This window comes from Morone saxatilis, unplaced genomic scaffold (genome assembly GCF_004916995.1).
Source record: "Morone saxatilis isolate NCDOM2014 unplaced genomic scaffold, NCSU_SB_2.0 Contig19, whole genome shotgun sequence".
Classification (NCBI taxonomy): Eukaryota; Metazoa; Chordata; class Actinopteri; family Moronidae; genus Morone; species Morone saxatilis.
This window is the reverse complement of record NW_023339751.1, coordinates 7,003,392-7,029,314: the sequence shown is the minus strand read 5'-3', so window position 1 is coordinate 7,029,314 and position 25,923 is coordinate 7,003,392. Positions and strand designations below refer to the sequence as shown.

The window sequence follows — 25,923 nt, the reverse complement described above, 5'->3', positions numbered from 1 at the left end:
GGTGAGATGTTTCCAGTGAGCAATGCTGAGATCGTATCACTCCACCGGTAGATCATTACCCAGCGCAGCCCCCCCCCTCACCCAGCTATAGGGACACTCAGCACACGCTTGGCAGTTCAGGACTCAGGCCAGTTCATGGTATAACGATCCAACTGACCGTGTTCACAAGTATAAAGGGATGTGGGGAGGGGGGGATGGAAGTGACAGGGGCTGTGCGATCATGCTGAGTTGAGTGAATCACAGCACAGCAGTTGGTGTATCAATTAACAGGTTCAAATCCGAGCAGATCTCAGGCGTCACACATGGAGCCAGTGAGAGATATTTGATCTTTAGCCATGGGAGGGTTGGGAAGGTAGGGAGCTTAACTTGGCACAGGCATGTTTCAGCACCACTTCTGTCTTAATCTGTCATTATCCAGATATTGAACACTAAAATTCAGTTACATTTGTGTGACATTTTATTGTATAGGAGAATATTCGCCTCCATCACACACTTACGGATGAATTCTCACTGTGTGAGAGCTATTACATCCCCAGTAAAGGAGGGACGCCTGCAGTTAACACTTAATAAGGACTTAGCTGGGCCTGTCACGTCTGGGCTGCCCTTCCTGCTCACCTCAGCACTTCCTTCTGTTAACTATGCCCAAGACTTGGCCCAGCTTGGCCCCCATTGGCCTTCCATTCTTAGACCAAGTAACTCTGCTCCCCACTTGACGATTCCCAGCTCTTCCATTCTTTATCCTGTATTTAGCCCCACTGGAAACTGGATTTAAAGTAATGATGAGCTGAGCTCGGTTGAATAGGAGAAGGTTCAGCAAAGCAGATGAAAAAGCCAAGAAAGTGCCGTTTACTTCATAAGCAGCCATTTCACTTCTTTTCTCAAAGCCCCCTGCCCAAGTGAGGTTAAACAACAGACCCTCTGCTGGCAAGTCTGCTTCTGTTGTTTCAATGCTCAGCAGATTTTCTGACCCATAGATCAGTGGTTCTCAACCCTATTCAGGGTCACAGAAGCTTCACAGGGATTGTAAGACCTTAATTTTAAGGGGTGTAAAACTTTGGAAAAAATACACACAGTATATCTCAGCATTTCATTAATTTCTACAAAGAAAACTAAATGAAACTGTTATTTTTAAACTTTGCATTATTATTTAATAGCTACACTTTGAAGACCTGAACACAAGCTATATTCACTGAGCCTTCAGTATCTGCTTAACAGCATCGGCCTACATTAGAAAAGTTAAAACAACCAAAGAACTAATAGAGCAATGGCTAAGTGTCAGGGAAGAGAAAATACAGAATTCAGAAAAGAAGCCTATTAACTATGTATGGTTGTTAAAAAATAAAATTAAAAGCCTAATGGAGAGTTGTATAAAATGTACAATCCAAAGAGAATCCAAATTGCTCGTTTGACACGAACATAAACATCCCCAAATTTTACAGCCCAACAGAGAACAATACTCTTCCTGTTGTCAGGTGGGCTTATTAATTTCTTAAGTTAGAAGGTGAATTCTATGATGCTGCAAAAACAAAATAAGCAAAACAAGGCTGCCTTTTTCTGAAACGGCCTGCTAAATGGGACAGACCTAGAAATGTAGGCTTCAGCACATTGATCCAGCCCCTGAGTTGGGAATCTTTTGGATTTTTGTAACTGACCTGAAGTTAAAGTATTATTGACTAAACAGAAGAAGGCGTTCGGCTATTTGCAGAGGTCTTAGGTGATTAGGTTTTGTGTAATGCCAATGAAGCCAACTTCAAACAAAATTATGATCTTCACTTAATTAGTGTTCAGTTTAATAAGATTATACTCTAACCGTCGCCCTCAGAGTTAATCTGATTTGAGACTGTTTCAGCAGGTCAGTGTGCTACTATTCTTTCCGTGTGATATCAAGAGCCTGCGTGACTCTTGGAAGTCTTTTTTCTCTCAATTACTGCATGCTTCATTTAACAGATGAGAACTGCTGCCTCACACAAGCATTTAGAACATTACAAGGTTTATTTGTTTGAATTGCATTAGTTTGGAGGTATGATTGTCTTTTTCACACAAAAATTCATAACTCATGTTAGAAGTACGTTTAATTAAGTTTAGTAGAAAGTGGGGAAAATGATGTTTTGTATCATCCTTGCAGGGAGCATTCAGCATTCAGCTACAAAATCAATTGAAGTCTGACAGGACAAAGCAGAGCACATTGAAGAATACTCGTTTTCAACTGATCCATATGTGTGCTTCAATGAAGTCATCAATCACTGTGTTAGCATGATATAGTGACATTGATTTTTTCGATAAACCTAAACACGTTGAGAAACATAAATATATACAATATAATATACATAAATAATTGTACACATTGCATACTATTGATCTTGGTACACGCTTCTCATTTTGGATCTATAAAATAAACGTGAGAACATTGTTCTAACTGATGATGAGAGTAGTCGAAGCTGAATGTCAATGATTGTTTATTTTAAAGAACTTGCAAAATGGAAATGGGTTGTTAATGACTATTATTAATCTCGAGCATGTGTCAGTGATTACCAGAGGTTCACTAACTACACCAAGTAAATACATTTGCTCTGCTTCATGGTGGACATAAATCGTGATGCCCCCACTGTGTAACTAGTCTGCCTCAAATCTTGTTTGTTATAATATTTGTCTCCAGATCTGTATTTGTTTATTTTCTCTATCTCTTTCTCAGATCTGGGCCTGGATCAGTTCATTGTGAAGCGCTACGATGGGAAGGTAAGAAGTGGGATAGAGGGTCAACTTGGCAATCAAGGAAGCCAGCAGCAGGGACTGTTTGATAATTATGTGTTAGAAATGTTAATGGTGATGGATTTTAAGAAAACTAAAGGAGCATTGCATTTCCCCAGAAAGCTGTGTTCTAATAACATTTTATTAGAGCTTATTTCTTTTCCCCCTGAACAGCTTGCCACTCTACTAGAGGGGTTTATTCCCCAGAATGGCCAGTGTCGATAATGGCTCAAAGAAGCAGTTTATCCAAAATACAAAAAACAACACATTTTCTCACTTACCCCAATTACCCATGGTGGTGTCCGGCCATTAAGATAATTTGCAGTTTTATAAGCCAAGTTTTTAAGATATCCGCCTCAGAAACTTCTACCACTTCTTCCGCAACCCCAATACAACGGAGGTGAACAGAAATTTCTTTGTGCGCCTTAAAGCGCTGAAAAATGTCCTTGCAAACACAATATTCCCGTTACTTTGGTTAATCCACAGACCTTACTCTTCGATAATTTGCAGTTCCAGTAAAAACTCCACATTAAGGAAAAACGCAATATCAGTCAATATAGACTTTTCATTTGATCATAAATCTGTCCCTTAGCACTTTAAATATACTATTGATCGTATTTTCTCCCAAATTAAGCAAACTTAAGCAACTGACATCTGCACTTGATAATTAGACTTTATAAGAATAAGTAGTAATAGTTGTATCTGTTAAATATGCATACCAAGAGAAGGAATTATAAGTGAGGTTTTGGAAAGTATGGTCTTAATTTGATTGCATTCAGCACTGAAACCCCAGTCTTTATGAATGTGATGTTACATAATAACATAATGAAATCCTTTTTATGAAATGCAATATAAAGAGAATAACTGTCATTTCATCTTTCAGGCTGATATGACATTGAAGAAAGAGGATAAATAGAACAGGGATGATGTATAAAGGCGAGGCGATAACTCAATAAAAAAATAGAAATTAAAAAGTACGCATCAGGGCCACTGGGGTCACAGCATCTTAAATGATATGGAAAGAGATAGTGAAGAAAATAGAAAACACTATTACACTCTGTCAGCAAAAAGTGCAGAAATTGATAGAAAAAATCCCAAATAATACAGCTATCAGAATGTTGGCTGTCCTTTCTGGGTCTACGTTTTTGTTTGTAGGTCTATTGTACCTATTTTCTGTTGGTATCTGGCAAAATGTGCACAAACTGCTGTCACACTGAGATACTACCATTGCACATGTACATTTTATAAGAGAATAGATGTGAATGACAGAACATCCACAGGGAATAGTTTGAAATGTTGGTCACCCTTCCCTCAAAACACGAGTGAAACAATGTTATTTTTCCACAGACCATACCCTGTATACTTTTTTTGTCTTTGCTTATGTCTTTGCTTTGCTGTCTGCTTCTCAACCGTCAACTCATGTTATTTTCAAATTACAGTAATTGAAATTAGGCCAGATAACCAAAATATCTTGCTTTTCAAATATTGTTTGAGCTCTGAAAGTTCAAAAAAAGGTTTAGATTTAGAGTAATGAAGAAATGTATTGTTTTTAGCCTATGCAGGGATCTTATAACTATCTACCTTCAATCTGTAAACATTCAGTTAGTAAAACCTAGTTCAGAAAAGTTCAAAGTAGGCCTGCCCTGTGCATAATGACCTATTTAGAGACAATAAGAGCAGGTGAACTTCGAACAGACTACCTCCCCCACCATGGCCACAGATTGATTCTAAAAGGAGCAAGTCTCTAGGCCCTCAATTTGAACATTTCTCTGTTCACAGTCAAGGAAATAGAAGCCATCAATATGAATCACCAACATCATTATTTTCATTATTGCATTCCTTGATATTGATTCATGCCCATTACTGCCCTCTCACTGATCCCCGGGAACATCTCTCACAGCCAGTAGCCAACCATCCTCATTTATTTAATATTAACTAATTATCAGAGTGGTGATTGCAGTTTCTAACCTCATTCCAAAATCCATCAGCCCCCAGGCTGGTATGATGCAGAGTACATCTGTACCCCATCTCCATGTTGTAGTTCAGTGAGCTACACCAAGTCAGTGAGGCTAAAGAGAGAACTATTTGTCACAACGTCCCTCTTTTTACTGCCTTGTGCAACTGCTATAGAGATTATAATAGTGATATAATAGTGATTTTACTAAGTCTCGTGTTTTGTGAAAGAGTTCTCAGAACTTTGATTCACCCATATTTCAAAAGCATATTAACCAAAGAGCTTGGGCTATACAAAATTTTGTGGTGGCCTAAAATCGAAATTGAACACTCTTCATTTATGGCTCTTGTCTGCTCATGTAAATGTCGTCCCTATCTCCAGGCCTCGTGTTTCCTTTATTTGCCAGGCAAATCTGTGGACACATGGTCTTCTCTGATACTGTATTTAGCTTTGGTTGTCCCCTGAGATTTTCCTGCCATGGTTAGAGCGGCCCGAGGGCAAACCCTCCCTCTCTGGCTCTGCCCAGCTCTTTTTTCTCCCAGAGACTTGTTCCTCTCCCTCATTGGCTTAATGGGCACCCCTAGCTAGTTGGTAGGAGGAAGAAACCATTACGGCTGACTGCCAAGAAGCAATGAAATCTAGTTCACACAAAACTTAAAACTGCATTGAATTAGAGCTACTCTAGATGAAATGGCCATGGCATGAATAGCGCCGCAATATCTGTAGTGTGTAAATCATGAAGTTGATGGAGGGTGTGGTGAAGTACAAGAGGAGCGTTTCAGGTGGGGGTTGGGTGGTAAACAGCGATAAAGGCTAAGGTTGATGGAGGAGAGGTGTACAGTATTGTGTGAGAGTAACACGAGAGCTCTCTTAAAAGACCTCTGTTTCTCGCTTCCTGTGGTTTTATTTAGAAAGAGATTTGCCACATGCATACTGTTTGGCCGCAGTAAGTGTTTAAAAGTCTACATGTTATGAACCTTTCCCTTCCCCCCCCCCCCCCCCCCCCCCCCCTCCCCCGCCCCCTCCTGCTGACACTAATTTGTTCCAGGTTCAGACTGTATGTATGTACACATTACATGCCCTGTATGGTTGTTTAACAGCTGCTGTTCATATTGACTCACCCTGTTTGTTTTATTTTTATTTTTCCTGTCCAGAGGAACACAGTTATTTTAACTCTTTAAGTCGGATTTCTTGTGTTTGCTCAACCGATTGTTTCATGCCACGTCTCTCTGCTGGTAATTCACTTCATCTCTGTATTTTCTCCTCCTGCCATGATCATGTGGACATGCTTTCAGCTGCCGTAATCTTATGTTGATGTGACCTGAAGTTGCCATTGTTGATTGTTGATGATTCTCTCGTGCTCTTATCAGCCCTCCTCTCTCATTCGCATAACAAGTAATCCCTCCATTTTCTCTCTCTTCCCTTCCTGGCGAATAACCATCGTCCTCAACTCCCCGTCTCCCAAAATCCCCAATTTTTCTGTCTCCCCTTTCCCCCCAATCATTCCACCTACTGATCCCCATTCTCCACCCACAAACTCCCCATCCCTCCTCCTCCTCCTCTTTTTCCTCTTCTTTCTCCCTCCTCATTTCCGTCCCGTTCTGCCCCTCCCTCTCTGCAGGACTTCTGGCAGGTATGGGGTGTATGCCGAGCAGCATGTGTGCACCTGAATGAAAACTGCACTTTGTAGTCACTACCTACTCCCTCCTTCTCATTTATATACTTTTTCCCCTCTTCCTTCTCTTATGTCTCTCTATTTTTTTTTTGTATCTCTCAATTACTCACTCTGTTTTATAAAGGAGGGCATAGCTATCCACTGCTGTTAGTCCAGGGGAACAGCTAAGTAAGTAGTTATTCTGTATTTACTACATCTCAGCGTGTGTGAAAGCAGTGTCATGGCCTCAGTTAGGTTTACTACCGCCGTGGATAAGCAGACAAACTGTGCATTAAAATCTGTTTTTTCTAACAAGCAATCAGTAGACTGGTAATAAAATGTTTAATTTACATCTAGCTTTTCTCTCATAGGTATGCTGTACACTGCCTGAGGGGGGAAGTCAAACAGTAGGAAGAAGTAGAATAAAGCACCACCACTGTATTTTCTTATATAATAAGGCGGATTATATCATGGCCACGTGAAGTTCTCGTGTCTGATTGGCTCAGTGTAAAAGTTTCATCGTCATCCATTTTTTAAACAAACTTTAAAGATGGTTGATGGGAAGTGGCCATGGTATAAGCACTAAAGTCTGAGGTGTCCTAATATGGAAAATAACAACATTTGTGGAGGAAACGCCACTCTTCTTATCGTTGTGGTGTTCTTTACCGCAGCTTATCTGTTACTTTCATATACTAGGACACTGAAGTTGCTTAATCACTTTACATAAATGTGTATATTAGCATTTATTTGCTCCTAGTTTCCAGCAATGCACCAAAATGTTTCACCAGAGTGCATCAGAGAATTTGTGATTCAAATGTTCTGATATACACATTTATGTTGGTAAGTGTAGATAAAAGAGCCTGGACCTAGAAGCTTTATCTACTAAATGATTTGGCCTTGCAGGTCTGAATGCCTCCATCAATCAAGATTACGAGTAGATAAGTAGAGCGCAGCAAAGGGCAGGTTACAACCTGCACACCTTTATAATGACGGGGAGTGTCAGAAACCGAAGCAGGCACACACCCTACTGTGTGTGCATTTGTATCAAATATGCAAACTCCAACTTTGTGTAGTTACTGCATATTGTGTTGGAGACCTCCCCGTTGCCCTTTGTATAGCTTGTTGCGTGCCATGCCCTTCCTGCTGAATTATTAAAAATGAAGACTACATATATTTCCTCTACAAGGATTATTAAACGCTGCAGCACTGCTACATAATTTACACACTAGTGTAAAGTAAAGTAAAATATATAGTCCAATTTGAAGGAGTATGTCAAATCTTACAAAGCTGAGATGCAAAATGAGCTAAAATGAGTCCTCCTGAGGATCATGCCAAATCATAGCAGTGCTGTTCCCCTGCACTCCCTCCGTCTTGCTTTATAAATCTTTTCTACTTTCATCTCTTCTAAGAAACATCAGCTCTAGCTTTCCACTTGCTTTGGCACTCTAGCCTTTTTCCCCAGCATGCACTGCTCTATTGCCTGTGTCTCACAGAAAAAGTAGCTGGTGGTGGCGCCCCCTCTCTGCGCATGGTGGCATCACAGGGTAGCTTTGGACCCAGAAAATTGCTCTGTTAGCTAATGTCGAGGCTGTATTGATGTGCTTGATAACCTTCACAAATCCATCCTCTGGATTGACCGGATGTCAGTGCTGCATGATTTCTGTAGAGCATGGTTTAGAGTCACTGAAGGCAGGACTTGCTCTGTACTGTACATCTAAAATGTATCCAAAATGTTCCTACATGCTGTGGCCCTCCCGGCCCTCCTCTGTATGTAAAGCTACAGTGTCTGCCGCGTGACCTGCTACAACTGAGAGCGGACACCTGTCACTCAGAGGGAGTGCGGAGGGGGGCTGCTCCATTGGAAACAAGCCTCTTGTCACACCAACTGTTGTCATATTCCCTCTTTATGATTTCACAGGAAGCTCCCAGGGGTCGCTGGACTATCACCGCTCTATTTTCTCCATCTTTCTTCTCCGTCTTCAATTGTCACATGCTTTGTCAAAGTTTGTCTCACACACACTTTTTCTCTTTTTTCTCAATCTCCTATCCTAATCTACAGTAACAGAGGTTGGGTTGTCTGTACACCTCGTCAAATAATTCGGTTCCCCTTCTCCTGTTGTGAGACAGCTGCTATTCCTCAGCGACCAAAATTTGTTTATTGAGCGTTCCACATCAGGGTCCATTATTCTGATTGTGCTCCCAGAATAATTATGAGTTATTAACAGTACACCTGCTCTGTGGTTACCCCTGGGACTAGATTTGGAAAGCTAATACATTAGTGTTCTCTCCACCCACACACCCACCTACAGACTGTGGTGTTTTGGTCCCTTGGTGTCATCATAAACAAGTAGAAAATATTCACTTTGGACCTTTTTGGATTTTGGTTATGTGTGTATGTTTTCTGGGGTGTTGGAGGCACAGTGCCTAGCATACAATTATGTAGTGTGTATGTGGGTTTTATGGGGGCTTGGATGGAGACCGTGCCCTAGTTGTATGTGTCGCAGCACTTACACGCCGTGAGAGCTTTCACCCACCTTTTACAAATGTCAGGCTCAGACCCGAATTAACTTTACCCCTTAAGCCCTTTCCCCCAAAACTCACATCTTTCCTTGTACCTGCCAAAGTGACAGTAACCCCAGAGCTACCCCATCACACAAAGCAGCATAAAGGTACTGATCCATTTTTAATGCATTGGTCTTGCCCCCCTTCACCCCTCTCTTTCACTCATTCTGCACTGTCCGTCTGTAACACTACACATCTATCTTTTTTCTTCTTTTTTTATCAGTTTATCCCCACTGGTTCAGCTCTCCAATACGCCAAGTTCTAGCGAGACTCACCTGTACAAAAGATGAGAGGTTGCTCGGGGACAGGCATCACTCCAGTGCGCACACTCATCACACACACAAATGCATTGACAAAGAGAAGAGGGGGCACATTTCCTCTCTTTGCAGCTTGAGCTTTTCATCTTCAGTGGCAGGTCTCAGCCTAGACCCATAAATTCATCTCTTTGTTGTGACGCGCAGAGGAGACAACAGAGTCATGTGACATTATCTGAGAAAAGTCAATTTGTCTTTAGTGTGAAATTAATATTTTACGTCGTCGTTTATATCCAGTTCTTTAATCATCCGCTTCCCTCTTTTCCTCTGTCTTGTTATCATTGGGGTGTCGGCAGCTGCAGTGTTGGACGAAGCCACAGATCCAATCACTAACAAAGCACTGCAGTCGGTACAGTTGGTACTGGAGAGGGCCAACTCTAAGCGGCCATCAACTCCTAAGCCAAGCGAATGGCCACACAAAGTGCTGGCGGAGTTGTGTAAATAACAAGAGCAGAAAATGGATGGGTGGCACATGATATATTTCTAGTATCCAAATGTCCATATTAGAAGACTGCGGTGTGGTGTGTTGAATTATGTCTCATCTCAATCACAGTCACTTCAACAGCTGCCTGTCTTTTATTATGACATGATGATGCTGGATGTCAGAAACGCGTGTGTACTCATCAGCGTAGCTGTGATATATATTAAACCCTTTAGAGCAACAGTGCCCTGTTGTTTTTTTGATCATGTGAAGTTGTTTATATCCTATATTTGTTCGGAAGTAAAAATAGAGCTAACAAATGGAGATCATTTATTAAAGCATCAATCTTTGTTGACAGTTTTCTACAGAGATAGGTGATAGAAGCTAAGGATATATATATAAAATGGTGGCTAAAAGTGTATAATTCCTTAGTTTGGGATTTAATAATGAAGTGTGAGAAGACCTTTATATGCAGGCCAAGTTTTTAAGTTGTCACTTTTTAATTGTGTGCTTAGAACGTGTTTCTTAGCCACTCTTGTGATATGAGCAGGAAGAGATTTAGTGCCCTTTTTGCATGCGAGCCTCTGGCTGTGCTTGACTTGTATGGGTCTCATTTGTTGGACTCTTTATGCTTGGGCTACAATTTGGCAGCTATCAGGGCTGCTCTATAGCCTGATCCACCGGAGAGATTAGCCCTGACCAAACTTCTAACCCCCGTCTGTGTGTGTGTGTATACGACAGCAGTACATTTGACTGCCCCGCCGCCAGCACCGTCCTGCCGGCAGCTCTGTCAGCACTGTGTTTCTGCCTCAGCTCACAAGCTAGTTTGGTTGTTCATTCTGTCATCTGGACACAGCCCCGTGGACTTTGACGTAGCGTAGCTGATAATACAGACATGTATGAACACATTAGCAGACCCAAGGCAGAAATTTAAAAAGAAATCATGTTTTACACACACAAACAGCTACAAAGTTGACACTGATCAACAGACACATGCTGACAGATGAGGCGTTAGCTGTTAATTAACTTGAGTGCTGCAGCAATTAGGATTATAGCCATTTGAAGATCAGTGCTCTGGGAAAACTCTACGATAAGTGTTAAATATAGACTCCAATGTGGTTTGGATCCTTTAAGTGATTGCAGCAGCGTGTTTTATATGTCCTCTGGGTTGATGAATCAAAACTGATGAAAGACTGAACTGATGAGTCTGTCTGGGAAAGTAACCTAATAGGTATCGCTTGTACATCAAACTTCTTACCGTTGTCCGAATAATATATGCATGTTTGTACTGTTGAAAGGCTTGTTCTTGAAGGACCCAATATTTCACAACTTCAGTGGGAAGATGAGGCTTTCACCAGTTACAGGAAGGTGGAGGATGAAGGGAAAGATAGGACACGATCTTACAGCTGAGCCACAAACTCCACGGGAAAAAGGCTTAAAAGCCGAGATGAAACCAACAGCACAGCTTGACAATACACAGTTGCCATACCTCTGTGTCTGCTTAAGAGAGTGCACGGTGTTACATCATACATTTGTTGGAGAGATGTACAGTATGATAGCACATTGTGTTTGTGAGCCAGGGAGTGGAAGCTATATTCTCAGCTCAACAGTGAAGTCTGTGGATCATAGAAGAAAGAATCGACAGGGAAACTGTCTGCATGAGAGTAGACTGAAATCTCTGTGTCTGTTATTGGTTAGTATGCCTGTGTACACTCTGAGATCTCTTTTTTTTATCAGCTAAATATGCTATTTGGTTCTACTCTCCGGCCATTATCTTTGGACTTATTTCCTTGAATGTCATTTTGGCTATTCTAGGGGCTGTTTTTGTCCTTGACTCAGGACACCGAAGAAAGTGAGTTATTATGCATAATATGCTCTGTGCCTCTGTTCTGATCATCCTAATGTCTCTCGTGTGTGCAGTTGTGTAGATGTCTGTGTGGGTATGAGTACGTGTTTGCCCACTGAAATACATACTGTTTTATATTTGGAGTTAGGCCTGTGGCTCACCTCAGGCCCAGAGGGCTTACTTTGTGTGTCATCATTCCAGACTCATCGGGGCCAATACCAACCTCTTTTACTCTCACCCACTTTCTCTTTTTACTCTTTCTATATGTTCATACATGTCCCTTTCTACTCTTCTCTTACACTTGTACACGTGCAAACCTCATCTCTTATGGCACCAAGAATACAAATTTGCCCTTTGTCACCTGTCTCTGGCTGTCTGTTGCTCTCAACCCAGCACTGCTCCGAAAATAACTTTTTTTTCTCTCTCTCACCTCCCTGTCTGTCTCCCACTCCCTTCTCCTGTAATACTGCAAATGTAGATATCATTAATAATAAATGTTACAGTAGAAACCACTATTTTCTATATTAGCATCACTGACATGTAACAGTTAAGATAGACACGAATCAGGGATAATGATGTATTTTATAAGCTTATACTACTTGTCTTTTGCAGCCCTTATACTGTCTGTATCTCATGAGGAGGGAGTCGGTTCATGGGGGAAAGAATTTGAAAGAATTTTGTCATGTTATGCTATTGTGGGGGATGCCACCAAATTATATTATTCAAATAAGTTAAGTGTCCCTTTCAAGAGAAACTAATGGACAAGCTTTAATTTGCAATGGGTAGCATACAGCTTCAATGACAATACTTAGGAAACAGAACAAGGAGAATAATAGGTATGAATGATTGCTATAACAGCCTGTTTACTGGAGCTGCATCATTTTGTATTGCGACTTTGATTCATTGTTGTTCATGTGTGCAAACTGCTATTAATTACAGACTGCAGGGACGGCAAGACATATTTGAATTGTTTGTTTGAGTGGTATCCTCCAATTATCTTGTTTTGAGCAAGATGTTTTCTGTGTGTGTGTGTGTCAATATGAATGCACATGCGTGTGTTTGTCGTTCAAGGCCCTGCTAAAGACAGCAGAGGCCACACTGCTCTCTAACAGTTGTTTCTCCTCCTTCCTCCTCTGAATTGGACCTCTTACAGACGGAGGTAACTCCACGCGGGCTTAGCGTGGCCCAGCCCCCCACCCCTCCCAAGGCATGCTCTGTTCGTCTGTCCACTCTGTTTGGTGGAGCGTCTTACTAGTGGGACTCTCTCTTTCAAGTCTCTATCACTGAGTGTGTAGTGTGCATGTGTTTAAGACTCACTTTCATGCAATGCTGTGAATATACACGCTAAAAGAAAAAAACACGTCAGTTAACTGAGCGTTTGTGTGTGTGAAAGAGCTAAAGTCACTTTGTTTTTTATGATTAATACATTTGGGTTGTGTTACAGATGTGGTTAATCAATAGTGTGTGTCTGTGCGACAGTCTCTTGTGATGTTTTTCCTCTCTTTATGTCAATTTCACACTGTGAGTACGGCCCTATGGTGGATAACGTGTTTTGTGCTTGAACTGACCACAGACTAATTGTTCGTCACTACCACCCTCACCTGCCTGTACAGCTTCATGTGTATGCAGCATTTGCATGACTATTATTGTGCTAAACCGTCTTATCCATTGTCTATTGTATATGTTGTCTAATGTGGGCTATTTTTAATGTGTGTATGTGGAAGTACAGTACGTGTGTGTACGTTTCTGTGTTTGAGCATAGCCAGTCTCTGAGTGAGCTTCATTCTCAGACACACACACTTGCTTTCACACACACACAGAGCCACACCTGGGACAGCTGTAAAAGCTATAAGGCTTGTGCTGAATCATGTGAAATGTTTTTAATATAACTTACTCATTTTTTATTTTTTATTTTTTTTGTCCTGACCTGAATGAGCAGAAGATCGCCCAGGAGAGGGAGAAGTTTGCAGATGAGGACAGCATTTTTTTCACACTGGGAGAATGTGGCCTTATTTCCTTCTCCGACTACATCTTCCTCACCACCGTGCTGTCCAGTAAGTATACTGTTGAACTGTACAGGCATCCCATTTCAATCCCTCTTCTGTGTCTTCTCCGCTCTCTGCTTTCTTACTACGTCAGTTAAGACAGAAAGTGGAAAGGGGAGAAATTTTCCAATATGATATTATTAGCCAGGATATGAAGCTGGCTGCCTGTTCTGTATGATCTCCAGTACTGTCAGATCTAATAACGTGTGTCTACCAAGCTAGCTGCCTTAGAGATGTTGTGTTTCACAGAATCCGTTTGTTTTAGCTGGATCTGGCATTGGGGGTGGATACTAGGAGTCAATTTCACATGAATGCCTCCTTCCTGAATGTGTCAGAGATCATGGTAATGAAAATGCAGCTTGGACTCCTTCCTGTAGTAAACTTTTATCCCCCAGCTTAGCTCGACCATTTCTTATAATCCGTTCATATGGAGAAAGTCTCTGGGGAAGTTTTCAAGGACAAGTCATTTTTAAGCAGACAGGGCAGTATGCCTTTTGGTTGGTTTCAATCCATTTAACACGGCCACAAAAATAGTACAAAGGAGGACTTATTTTGCCCAACAGGCCTCATGGTGGTACATATTTACTGCTTTTATACAGACTGAATCTTTAGACTTAAGACAAGACAAGATTAATCTTTAATATTTCCCTTGAAGGAGTTGGCTTGTTAAAGCAGTAAATGGTCATAGTGTAGTATAGTAGTAAAAAATGAAGCATTGAAAAGAATTTAACAAATAGAGGTTATATAATGTAGTTTGTAAAAAAAAAAAAAAATCAGTAAAAGTAAATATAATGGCATGAAGTGCTATATTTGTGATGTAAATACTGTATATGTAGTAACATGAAATGTAAGTGTGGAATAGCTTTACATGTTAAAACAACAACTTAATTTTCATGGTTACACAACGATATAGGGTTTTCCTTAAATTCGGTATGTGAATGTACAGCCCATATATCTCATATGAAAAATGAGCTAAAAGACAGATTGTAAATGTGTGTATAGGTGCTGTATATAGAGCTCTGGACGGAGGTACCGTTTGTTCTGTCATTATCTGACTGTGGGTGGTGTGAACTGTGAACTGAGCCTTGTTATCATGCAGGTTGTGTGGTCATTAAAGTGAAGTGGGTGTACTAGCAGATGTACAGAAAATGCCATTTGTAGAAAGTGTGCAGATGCTTTGCAAAGACAAATTCAGATATCATATAGGAAAATGTTGTATTCCAGATTCGCTCATATAGACAGTGCAGGGTCTAATCTCCACTGTTGGCAGAAGGTAGAGCTGATTGTGTAGCAGTTATTGGTGAGTTTGAAAGCTACTGGCTCAAAAAAGAGCTGATAACTCAAAGCTGATGAAAACTGAAGATGTTGCAAGTTGACAGAGTCAGTATTGAACACTTCAGCTGTTATCTGGGTCAATTCAGTTTGACGTGTTGTTTTCATGTTGTGTTGTATTGATTTCTGAATTAGTTTCTGTGTCCTCTGATGTTCAGCTCCCCAGAGGAACTTTGAGATTGCCTTCAAGATGTTTGATCTGAACGGTGATGGAGAGGTGGATCTGGAGGAGTTTGACCAGGTTAGACTGTGATCACCATCACGCCTTGTATTCACACATAATAATGCACAAAATCAACATTTTGAAGGATACACAAGGTTAAAACAGCCAGCCCACACGTTTGTACTGTGGACTGGACTTAATATCTACAGTAGCTCCTGATTGCATTACAGTAATCCGTAACACACACTCACAGGCAATAAAGGTAGGTCCCTACATTGATGGCCACCACTGTGCCATTTTTTCAGAGAGAAAAGAAGTGCTGTGCTCTGCACTCTGTGATATATCTCTCTCTACCACTGAATCTGATCCGGTTTATGATTTACAGTATATCATGTACAGTATTATTGAGTTTTCAAAGCTAAATCTCATTATGTGATAGAATGAATGAAAGTCCTATTGAATTTAAGTGCTTTGTAATATGAAGAAAATTAAAAAAGGAAATTGCTCTGTATTTTAAATCAAGCTAATCTTACACAAACTTTATAGGCTTTTTATTTTTTTATGTTGTCTGATTAAATGATTTTATAACCATTTCTATGGAAGTTTTAACGGATTTATATACTCCAAAAAGTAAATAGTCATAACTACTTCTAAAACCGCTAACAACTCATCCTGGTTGACACGGGACCCCCTACATCCTTAGGTCCAGAGCATCATTCGTTCCCAAACCAGTATGGGCATGCGACACCGTGACCGCTCCACTACAGGAAACACGCTGAAGACAGCCGGCTGCAGCTCCGCTCTCACCACCTACTTCTTTGGAGAAGACCTGAAGGGAAAACTCACCATCGGCAGCTTTCTGGAGTTTCAGAGGAAACTGCAGCATGATGTCCTCAAACTAGAGGTAATGAACGAAGAGTATTATTCATCTACTAGTTTACTTTCCTATTGTGTACAATCATAATAAATTAATTTGTTGCGGTTTTGCTTCAATCTGCACCCAATCACGAACTACATATGAAAATTGACAGCTCTTAACTCCAACTAAATGAGTCCCTTATTAAACAAACAAATGAGAGAGAAGCAAGGAGGCAGTGACAGATGTGTGTTATGCTCAGTATAAAGGAAACAAGGGCAGAGGATGATAAATGTACTGCGTGGATTGTCTGTCATTGCTGGTCAGTGTCATTCTCTCAAAAGCTGTGACAGTTAGGTATAAAAAACATCAGCTGTCTCCCCAGAGAGACACCAGACCTCTCTGTCCTTTGCCTTCACAGTAACAGAAAGTGATCAGTGTTGTTGAGCATATGGTTACTCTAATGTTTAATCAGCGTGGGTAGTGCCTAACTGATATACTAAAGCTTAACGGGCAACGTCCTCTGAAGCTTAGAATAGAACTCGAGTCAGAGAATTTGCCAGAAAGAAAAGCGCTATCTGTCAAGTCTTAATGGCATCAAGATGGTCAGAGAGGGATATCATAACACAGATAAGGTTGACACTAACATTGATAATCCAATTCCTGAAGTCTTACTCTCTCACGTGGGTGCCCTCACTCCTCTCTTCCTTTATTTGCTGAGGCTGCAGCTCAACCCTGGGCCATATTTCACCAGCTGTTAGGTAGCTGTTTTTATGCCAGGTGCCAAACGCCTCCTCCCCCTTTTCCCTTATTACTATTTTTGTAACTCTTATAAAACCCCTTGTTGATTAAAGTCAAGTAAACTCGTGCATGAACCTGCAGATAATTATCACCTAAATCTGCAGCTCCAATTGGCTTTACTGATCTTTATAGCCAGTATCCGCTCATTATTTAGCTGTATGTCATTTACTGTTTTCGGTCACTCTCACCATCTCATCATTTCTGGCAGCAGCAGGAAGCAATTTTCAGCATAAAAAGCACAAAACACCACCACTACCTACTCAGTACCAAACAGCAGACAGACACAGTGACTAGCTGGTGGACATATTGGAGCATTTAGCAGCTAAAGAGCCAGATATGTCCCTCAGGAGTTGGTGGAGAGCAAAAAGAGAGTGAATATTGGACTTACATTCATCAGGTAACCAAAAACACCAGTTCTCCATACCTTAAAAGGTGTCTCCAATGGCCAAAATTTTTTTTTATTGCAGGTTTAATGTGACTTCACCTCTTAAAAGGTAGAGATTCCACGGGGGCATTGCATGGTCAGGTCACCCCTGAAATATTCACTCTAGGCTTATTTTGGCTTAGTCATGAGCTGCCTCTCGCCAGTGCGACAAATTACAATTTTGAGAGGTCTGCATGTTCAGAGAAAAGAGGGAGGGGAGCTGTGTGGCTGTCGGTACAGCCTCAAACATAAATCGAATGGATTGACCTGACACAGCCAAGGCCCACTGCTGTTAAGCCATGCTCCGGTGGGACATTGTAAAAAATAAAATAAATAAATGAATAAAATACACATGCAGATTTAATGTCACAAATGCCAGCTCCAAGCATGATTCAACTTGAAGCCTGACACCAGTATTTACTGTTTCCCATCTCCTCATGCCCTCCTCCTCCTATTAATTTGTTTGTCCCTCTGCATAGCACTCAATTTTCATCTTGTTTCTCTCCCCATGCAGTTCGAGAGGAACGATCCTGTGAACGGCAGAATCACCGAGAGACAGTTTGGGGGCATGCTGCTGGCCTATAGCGGCGTTCAGTCTCGTAAACTCAAGCAGATGCAGAAGGGCTTGAAGAAGATGTTTAAGGATGCACAGGTAGATAAATCTGTGTTCTTCTCCATGCTTTCATACAACTCTGTGATAAGGGATTGGTGCTCTGTTATATGTGGTGCTACATTTGGTGGTGTGAGTGTTTTAAGTAATTGGCCTACATGCAAGGATGTGTGACAGACGGTGTGTGCGCCTGAGGGAAAGGGAGATTGTGCTGGGACATTGTGAGTGGGGATGAGCGATAATACATCACAGGGAGAGGACAGCACATTTGGAGCCCGACGTTATCCACCTGACCGACTCTTACTCTCTCTACCTTCCTCTATCTCTGTGGTGACCAAATACAGAGCAGCCAGTGCTGAGCAGAAGGGCATAGTTAGTCCTCCATCTCTCTTTGAGCTTCTACATAATTATTTTCTCCATCAGTGTCACAGCCTCACTCTCTCTGTTTCCGATTTTATCTTCCTCGTTTGCTATTCTATCAATCAACAACTCCTCATTCAGTTTATTTCAGACACAGCCGTCATGCAGGGTTTCTTACAAAATAGAGTTTTGACTCTGCTTCGCCGAGACAGTTTTTCACCAAACACCATCACATTGCTCTGAGCAAGTAAAATAGCTCCACTGGGATTAGACCAAACAGGGGAAAATGTAAAAATATTCAAAATGTAGAAAGCTTGAAGCCAACTCCAGTGTATACACCCATCCCTCTCCTATTTCTGCTGCTTTGCATGAACTTTGGTTTCAAGCTGGGTCTGCCTCACTGTAATAAACCCCATCAGTCAGTTGACTGAAGATACGTCCATACATATCCTATCCCCGGAGGTGTTGCAGCAAAATATGTCCCATTTGGTTTCTTTTGGTTTCTTTTTTTTTCTTTGTTTATATTTATTTTTATTTTTTTAAGTAAGTACACATAATAGCCTGTTGGAGTACATTAAAGCACCACAGATGTCAGACTGAGCTACGATAAGGCAAGTTTGATGGCTAAATGCAGTGATTAGCGGAGAAAATAAAACTGAAAGCAGGGAAGCTGCTGTTCCTCCAAGGCATGAGAAAAAGATGAGGCTGGGTGCTGCCAGAGTTGTGTCTCTCTGAGGAATTAAACTGCAGTAAGAACCTCTCTCTCTTCCTTTTTCCCATCCCGTTCTCAGTGTCTCAGCACTGGCATAACCTGTAATGTAAATGAGAAAAGTGTTATTTACTGCCTAAGACCAGCTGTTTGCGTTTCTATGCAAATGAGCTCATCAGCAGTGTGGCAGCTGTGTGTCTCTGCGTCTGTTTATATGTGTACACCTGCATGTGTGTCTTAGGCCGTCTGTTTCCCTTTCCATCCGTGGCACACTGTTCACCCATGTGTGTCCACTGCTTCTGTCCACTCCTACTTCCTCTTGTCGTTTGTGTCACACCGCTGAGCTGCTCCCAAAATGGCCCTGTGCAGTCGCAGCTCTTGTCGTGACAATTCTTGGCTGATTTGTCACAGGAAAGCAGTGTGCTAGTGGCTCCGGCAAAACTGCAGGAAGGCTTTGTTCCTGATTTATCCCAGACTTTTGATATATTTTCTTTTGTTCCTATTTTGTGCAGGGCATCACATTTGAGGAGGTGGAGAATTTCTTCACTTTCCTAAAGAACGTGAATGACGTGGACACAGCCCTGAGTTTCTACCACATGGCTGGAGCCTCCATAGACAAAGGTACACCCACATTTGACCTTTTCCTCTGACATTCTCTCTTTCCTCCTAATTACTCTTTAGACTTAACTGTTGTCACTTTCATCCACTGTCTCTCAGAGCTGTTGACACTCAGCCAGCCAGATCCGCTTCCCACATCTCTTTTGGCCTGGCTTTGCTCCCGGTCCTTGCTCAGCCATTTGTAATTGCTTTGTCCATCCATCCATTTCTCTGCCACCTCTTCCTCCAGATCATGGACACGCACACATGATAGATCACTTCCTACGTGACCGTAAAAGGCTTCTGATGCCCGCTGACACATGCCAGCATCATTACTGGGGGAGGGAGAGGAGGGTTGGGACTGGGATGACCCGTCATTACATGGTTCAGTCTAAGCACTGGAAGGGTGTATTTCATCTGTGAGCCGATGACTGGAGGTTGAACCAACATTTCCACGTTCAGAGAGTAATGCGTGCGATTTTCTTCACAATAAAAGCCACCTCTTGTTCAACCAGTTGAATGCTTTTAGTGTGAAGCAGGGGGATTTAGTGGCATTGCAAATCCCGAAACATCCAAAAAACTGCAAAGTCCGTATCTAGAGCCAGTGTTTGGTTTGTCGCTTCCAGGCTACTGTAGAAACATGGCAGTTCAATATGGCAGACTCATTCAAAAGTAACAAAAACACAACAATTCTTATATTTAGGTGATTATACACTAATAAAAACATACATTTGCATATTATATTCCATTTTGGACAATAGATCCTTCTGAATGTTGCACACTGGACCTTTAATACAGCTCTGACAAACTATAAAGAGAGTGAACAATGAATGGCAGACCATTAATAGTATCGTAAACAGGGTTTAAGAGACTTGGCTGTAGTTCTGAAGAATGTGTCTACAATGGTTATTCCAGAAGCGATATTACCAAGTGTCCATTCAGTCATTAAATTAGTCTTCTTTCCTTTATCTTCCTCAGCACATTCATTTACTGAATTCATTTGTCTGTCAGATCCTAACAATGAAAGTCAATTTAATATGACAGCAGCACAGAAAGCGAGGACCTGTAGCTTTAATAATGTGGTAATTGTTTGATGAGTCGATGTTTTCTTCATTTATTGCAATGATTCAGATATTCAGTAGGCCTCCATATGCTTTCTGTCAGTACATCCATTAGTTCCGATTCACTGATGAAACAACAGCTGCTTTAACGGAGTGCATGGTCGATCTTGAGCTGCTTGTTTCCCAGCATATGGTTTCAGCTGAACGTATAGCCGTCTAACAAGCCCGCATGTGTGTGTGTGTGTGCGTGTCAGGCTGCTGTGGGATCTTGGAGAGCTGCCAGGCATACGTCCGCAAATTATCTCCGTCCACCCGTCAACCGGGCAGTGACACCGTCTTCCTACTCTTCAAGCCTCAAGGAGCTCTTATATTTCTCTCTTGTCTTTTACATCTTTGTTTCCCTATTTCCTTTCTTTTCCTCTCGCTCTCGAGTCCGATGATTTCACACCTTTTTTCAGTACAGTTTCTCATACGTGGGTGTGTTATCTGGAACGGCACATTGGATTGTATTAAGGTAGAAAAGATGGTCACTAATTAGGTTCTTGGTGGAGTGATTCAGCTGTTTTTTAGGGTTTTTTTTTTGTCTGGCCATTTGCAGGGAGATTTAAGAGACATTCTTTTTATCCGAGCACTCTCCTCTTTCTCATACTTCAGTTTCTCTTTCACTCCTCCTCTTGTGTGCCCTTTGAAGTCTTATAATCAATCATTCTGGTTGAGACGGAGAAGTTTTTCATCACTTTATGATCTATTTGTTTTTCTGAAATGACCCTGAGGCTTTTTTTTTTTTCTGTCTCCATTTCCCTCTCTTCACCTCTCTACACCTCCATCCCCCTCTTGCCTTCCATCGTTTCCTCGTTCCTCCCAACCAGCCTCATTCTCAGCTAGATGTCCTGATGCTGTCTGCTCTTCCTCTCAGCCCTTTCTTTCTCTTTCTCGTGTCTATCAGATAGTCTCCCCGGTGAATGGGAGCCCTGCCTGCTATCGATCGTGAGCAGTTTGGCTTGCACACAGTGTCCTCCACATGGGCCATTTATGAGCTGGCTTGTGCGACTCGCACCTCTATTACTCTATCTCACAAATGGTGAATCTCTCTGTCTGTGCTTCCCCCCCCCCTCTGTCTCTCAGTTACCATGAAGCAGGTGGCTCGTACTGTGGCCAAAGTGGAGCTGTCAGATCACGTGTGTGACGTGGTGTTCGCTCTGTTCGACTGCGACGGTAAGTGCCCGGCTACTCCATCATGACTCCTCTCTGCAAATATTTATGGAAGGCAAATGATGTCTCCGCGGACAGCTGGAAATGATCAACAAATGGAAGTCATCTCCTCCTCTTACTTATTCTTCCTCTATTATTTCATCATCTCTCTCCCTGTCTGTCTTCCTCAGGGAACGGAGAGCTTAGTAATAAGGAGTTCATAGCCATTATGAAGCAGCGGCTGATGCGTGGGCTGGAGAAACCCAAAGACATGGGTTTCACTCGGCTGGTGCGCGCCATGTGGAAGTGTGCCCAGGATACCGCCTGGGACTTTGCCACACCAAAGACATAATGGGGACAAGAAGGCGACGTGTGAGCGGGAAAGAAGAGGCACACGTGTGAAAAAAGCAACACCACCAGTAGCATCAAAGACGTTCTTCATCAACAGGTCTCGAGAATTTAAATTGCCAATTAAATGCAATGAAGTCATTTGGACTGCAGCTCTTGAGTGGCATCATCAGTCATTAACGCATGTCGCTGTATTTCAAGCTTTCAATATAGTGACTGAAGCATGCTGACACAGCGCAGTGTATCCTGAAAGGCTTCTCTAGCGTACCAGTCCAAGGCATCATGGGTATTTGTATATTTTAAAATATGCAAAGTTTGTATGTTTTTTTTGCCATATTCTATAGAGGAATGCAGTGTCAGCAGGTGACTGTGACCCTCTGTCAAACGCTAAAAACGGCACTTTAATATCCGTATGTTTTACTGCAAAGAGCAAGTAAGTAGAATCAATCTTATTTGACCTTCAGCTGTATAAATGCCGCAGTATGTCTGTTCTATACCGACAACAGACCCTTAGTTATTCCTTTGGTGGGACAGAGAGAAGACTGTAATCTTGTTAGCGTCTCACCATTCAGTCTGCTAGCTCCAGCTGCATCTTTACTCTTATTCTGTTTCCATAAAAGATCAATGATGCGTGTCCTGCTCTACAATGTACTGTTCAAAGTGTGTATTCTTATTATTGCTCACTGAAACACTTTATATAAGATGGATGTTGAAAGAAATGCTCTATTAAAGATGTTTTTAATAATGAAAAACTGATTAAGCTTTATTTCTGAACGTGAGTGCGTCATGCTTGACTTATGAGTTGGATTGTTGTCCTGCCTTGTTCTCATTTTCACTCTTTGACTCTATGAAAAGCGCAGTGGGGGATTAGTGAGACTAATCTACGGGGCGCTGTGGAAGTCATTTGTCATGTGTAATGAAATGGGGTGTAAAATATTTAGCAAAAAAAATGCATGGCTGATTGTATCCAGTGGCTTTGTTTGAATGTGTGCCAGAGGAAGAAAAAGATGGTCGTCTATTGTGTTGTGTGTGTGTGTGTGTGTGTGTGTGTGTGTGTGTGTGTGTGTGTGTGTGTGCGTGTGCAAGAGCAGTCAGCAGTTTTGTCTAATTGAAATGGACAGGATGGGCAGTCCTCGGCCTCTGCTGCCCATTAAAAGATTGTCCTGCAGCCCCTTCATACAAATACCGTGCTGCATTGGCCTGAAACGAGCTCGCTTGCTCTCTTGCACACATTGCGGCTGACAGACAGAAGTGGTACTCAGGATGTGATTGCTAGGCAGCAGATTCGGTTGAAGGGCCCCTCATCAGTATTCCTCAGCTGTGGTTGTTTCCAGAGTTTAAAGTCTGGCATTACAATCACTTTGAACCTAAAATGATTTTTAAAAGAATGCCCACATCCTTGCTGTTGAATCAAAATGTTGTTTAAACATAAAGTGTCTCTCCTGTGAAAACCACGTATCTCCAAAAACATCAACTATTCATAAAAGGAAAACTGTGAAAAATCACGTTTTTTTTATAGATAATGCAGCTGAGTTTTAAATGGTTTGTTTAGCCTAAGACGTAGGGGAACTTACTCATACCCATAATCCTTTCAGTTGTTTAGAAATAAAAATCACACAAATTGAAGATAAATGCTTTTCCTTCAACATAACTAGGGTTATAACAGTCAAGGGTTGTGTATTGCCAAGAAGCTGCCAGTGCGATATGTATCACAATACAGGGGTTATGAATAAATATATTGTGATACTGTAAGCAAGACAATATATTGAGATTCTTTTTTTAAATCTAATTTTAGGAAAACTGTCATAGTATAAGGAACACACCTTATGCATAATATCTGGGTCAGAATAGTTTGATCTGCATTTGTATGTATCACAGTCCCTGTAATATCCAATATCATGGAAAAACATAGTGAATGTTTGCAAGCAAATTCTTAATTAAAAATCAATAGTGTTTTTGAAAATGGATACAGTATTACAAAACAGTGTACGATTGATATTTCTCTTACACCCCTATAAAAGCAATTTATGTATTTTATATATATTTAAACTCCTTTTTTTTAGTTAACTGATTAATTGTTTAGTATGAAAACTGCAGTCAATTTGCTTGTTCTATCCAACCAACCAACCAATAAACCAATTGATTAATAGTTTTCAAAGCAAAACACTGGTCTCTTCTGCTTTCAGATCCTAAAGGCTCCTGTGGCTTTTACATGGCTTCATAGTCCAGAGACAATGTGTCCAGCAACATTGCCTCCTAGCTGCATCCCAGCCTCTTGACAACAGTATCAAAACTGAAATATGTAAACCTCAGGCAAGCACGCTCTGTTACATTTCCCTGCTTGGTGAGCACTGAAGCAACACTCAATGGTTGACTGTTGTCAGACTCGGTAAGGGCTACAGTGGCGCGCCCAGACTGTCTGAGGGGAAGAAACGAAACAAAATAAAAAGGCCACCAGCATGGTGCATTTATGGTCAAAATCAAACCCTGGTTAAGATGAAAATTGTTTTATTTTGGGAGGCGGATTTAAAGTATAACTACTACATCTCTGTAAACACACAAAGAACTATTCAACCAACAATATTTCTAGAACAAAAAAACAAGTTAATTAAGAAGTTGTATTTCTTGTGAGGTAAAAATGCTCTAAATGTGAAGGATCCCTAATTATCAATTATTTTTCATAATCTGAGCACAGTGGGCTTTGAAGTCTGCCACTTAAGGGACCTTAGGATTAGTAGTATTATATTGCATCTTAACAACACAATAGCCTAAAATAGGTGTTTACATTTCAGTTTTAATAAAATTTCGGTGTTGGTAAAAAGTTTGGGCACCCCTGATTTAGAGGCATGGAGAGGCCAACTCATTTTCTGTTCTGAAGAGCAGCTTATATGGCACTGCATCACATTGTCTTGCACACGGGGGCCACCATAGAGGGCGCTTTATCATGTTTTATCTACCATAGGGGCTTTTCTTCCAAACATAAGGGCACCCACCAGTAAACAGGTAAGAAGAGTAGCCAATAAAATGTCTCCATAGTTAAATATGGACTTAACCACTGATTGTATATGATTACTTCTTACTAATAAATGTGACTGATCGGATGAAAGGTATCCAGGTGAGATGTGATTGTTAATAGACATGTTCTTAAAATGGACCTGGACCTTCCACGGTTGCTATGTGCCCTATCCAGGGCTGTCATTTAGACATAAACAACCTTTCTAATGGTCAGAAAGAAAAACACTGATTTCTACTTTCACTTGACGATTTCTCTGAAAAAGAAACATCAACCCGTGACTCTTTACACAAGGACCTTTACTTAAGACCTACTGTCACTGACAAAAGGACCTATGAAACTCTTGTTTTATATGTATTTTTGCCTTTAAGACTTTCCGGACCCCCAAAATTAACTGATATAACTTTAGCTAACTCCCAATAATTGCAATATTCTCAATTGTCAGTGTAATAATAAAGTCTAATGAAATTAGACTGTTGAAACAAAGTTGAGAAAACCAAAAAATATATACTTTTTGGGTTTGTTAATAGTTCTTCTTCCCAAAATCTGCTTAACAAACAGGCATGCTGAGAAATAAAAATAATGTTTAACAGTTATAGTTATATATTTTTAACTTGGTGATATAACTAAGCCATAAGTCATGCAAGCAGTGACAATAGAATTGTATCCTTCTTATTGTAATGGCTTTAATGCTCATAATTAACTTTTTTTTTAAATATGAGGGATATTCATAATTTATGTTTACTTTACACAAAATATAGCTCAAACACAGGGTGAGCAGCACAGAGCTGTGAAACAACAGCAAAAAGAGGTTTTTCTAGACAAAGTGCCAACTTTAATATTGGGCTGACATGACAAACTGTTTCCATTAATTAATTTAAGGGTTGTGGTCATATATACATATTATTATTATA

General features: G+C 41.1%; 1 protein-coding gene across 6 annotated transcripts in view; it reads left to right on the top strand.

Moving 5' to 3' along the window:
* micu1 (mitochondrial calcium uptake 1) overlaps positions 1 to 22,762 on the top strand; it is a 30,755-nt gene extending 7,993 nt beyond the window's left edge. The window contains exons 5-14 of one of the 6 annotated variants that reach the window (XM_035664073.1): positions 2,693 to 2,736; positions 6,324 to 6,335; positions 12,653 to 12,658; positions 13,439 to 13,553; positions 15,035 to 15,117; positions 15,743 to 15,943; positions 17,635 to 17,772; positions 19,312 to 19,420; positions 21,583 to 21,672; positions 21,840 to 22,762. In XM_035664073.1, the coding sequence (XP_035519966.1) occupies positions 2,693 to 2,736; positions 6,324 to 6,335; positions 12,653 to 12,658; positions 13,439 to 13,553; positions 15,035 to 15,117; positions 15,743 to 15,943; positions 17,635 to 17,772; positions 19,312 to 19,420; positions 21,583 to 21,672; positions 21,840 to 22,000 (959 nt within the window). In that variant the 3' untranslated portion in view covers positions 22,001 to 22,762. Of the gene's footprint in view, positions 1 to 2,692; positions 2,737 to 6,323; positions 6,336 to 12,652; positions 12,707 to 13,438; positions 13,554 to 15,034; positions 15,118 to 15,742; positions 15,944 to 17,634; positions 17,773 to 19,311; positions 19,421 to 21,582; positions 21,673 to 21,839 lie in introns of all 6 variants that reach the window. The other 5 variants (XM_035664071.1, XM_035664075.1, XM_035664072.1 and 2 more) reach the window with 5 other exon arrangements.
* The last annotated feature ends 3,161 nt before the right edge of the window (positions 22,763 to 25,923 follow it).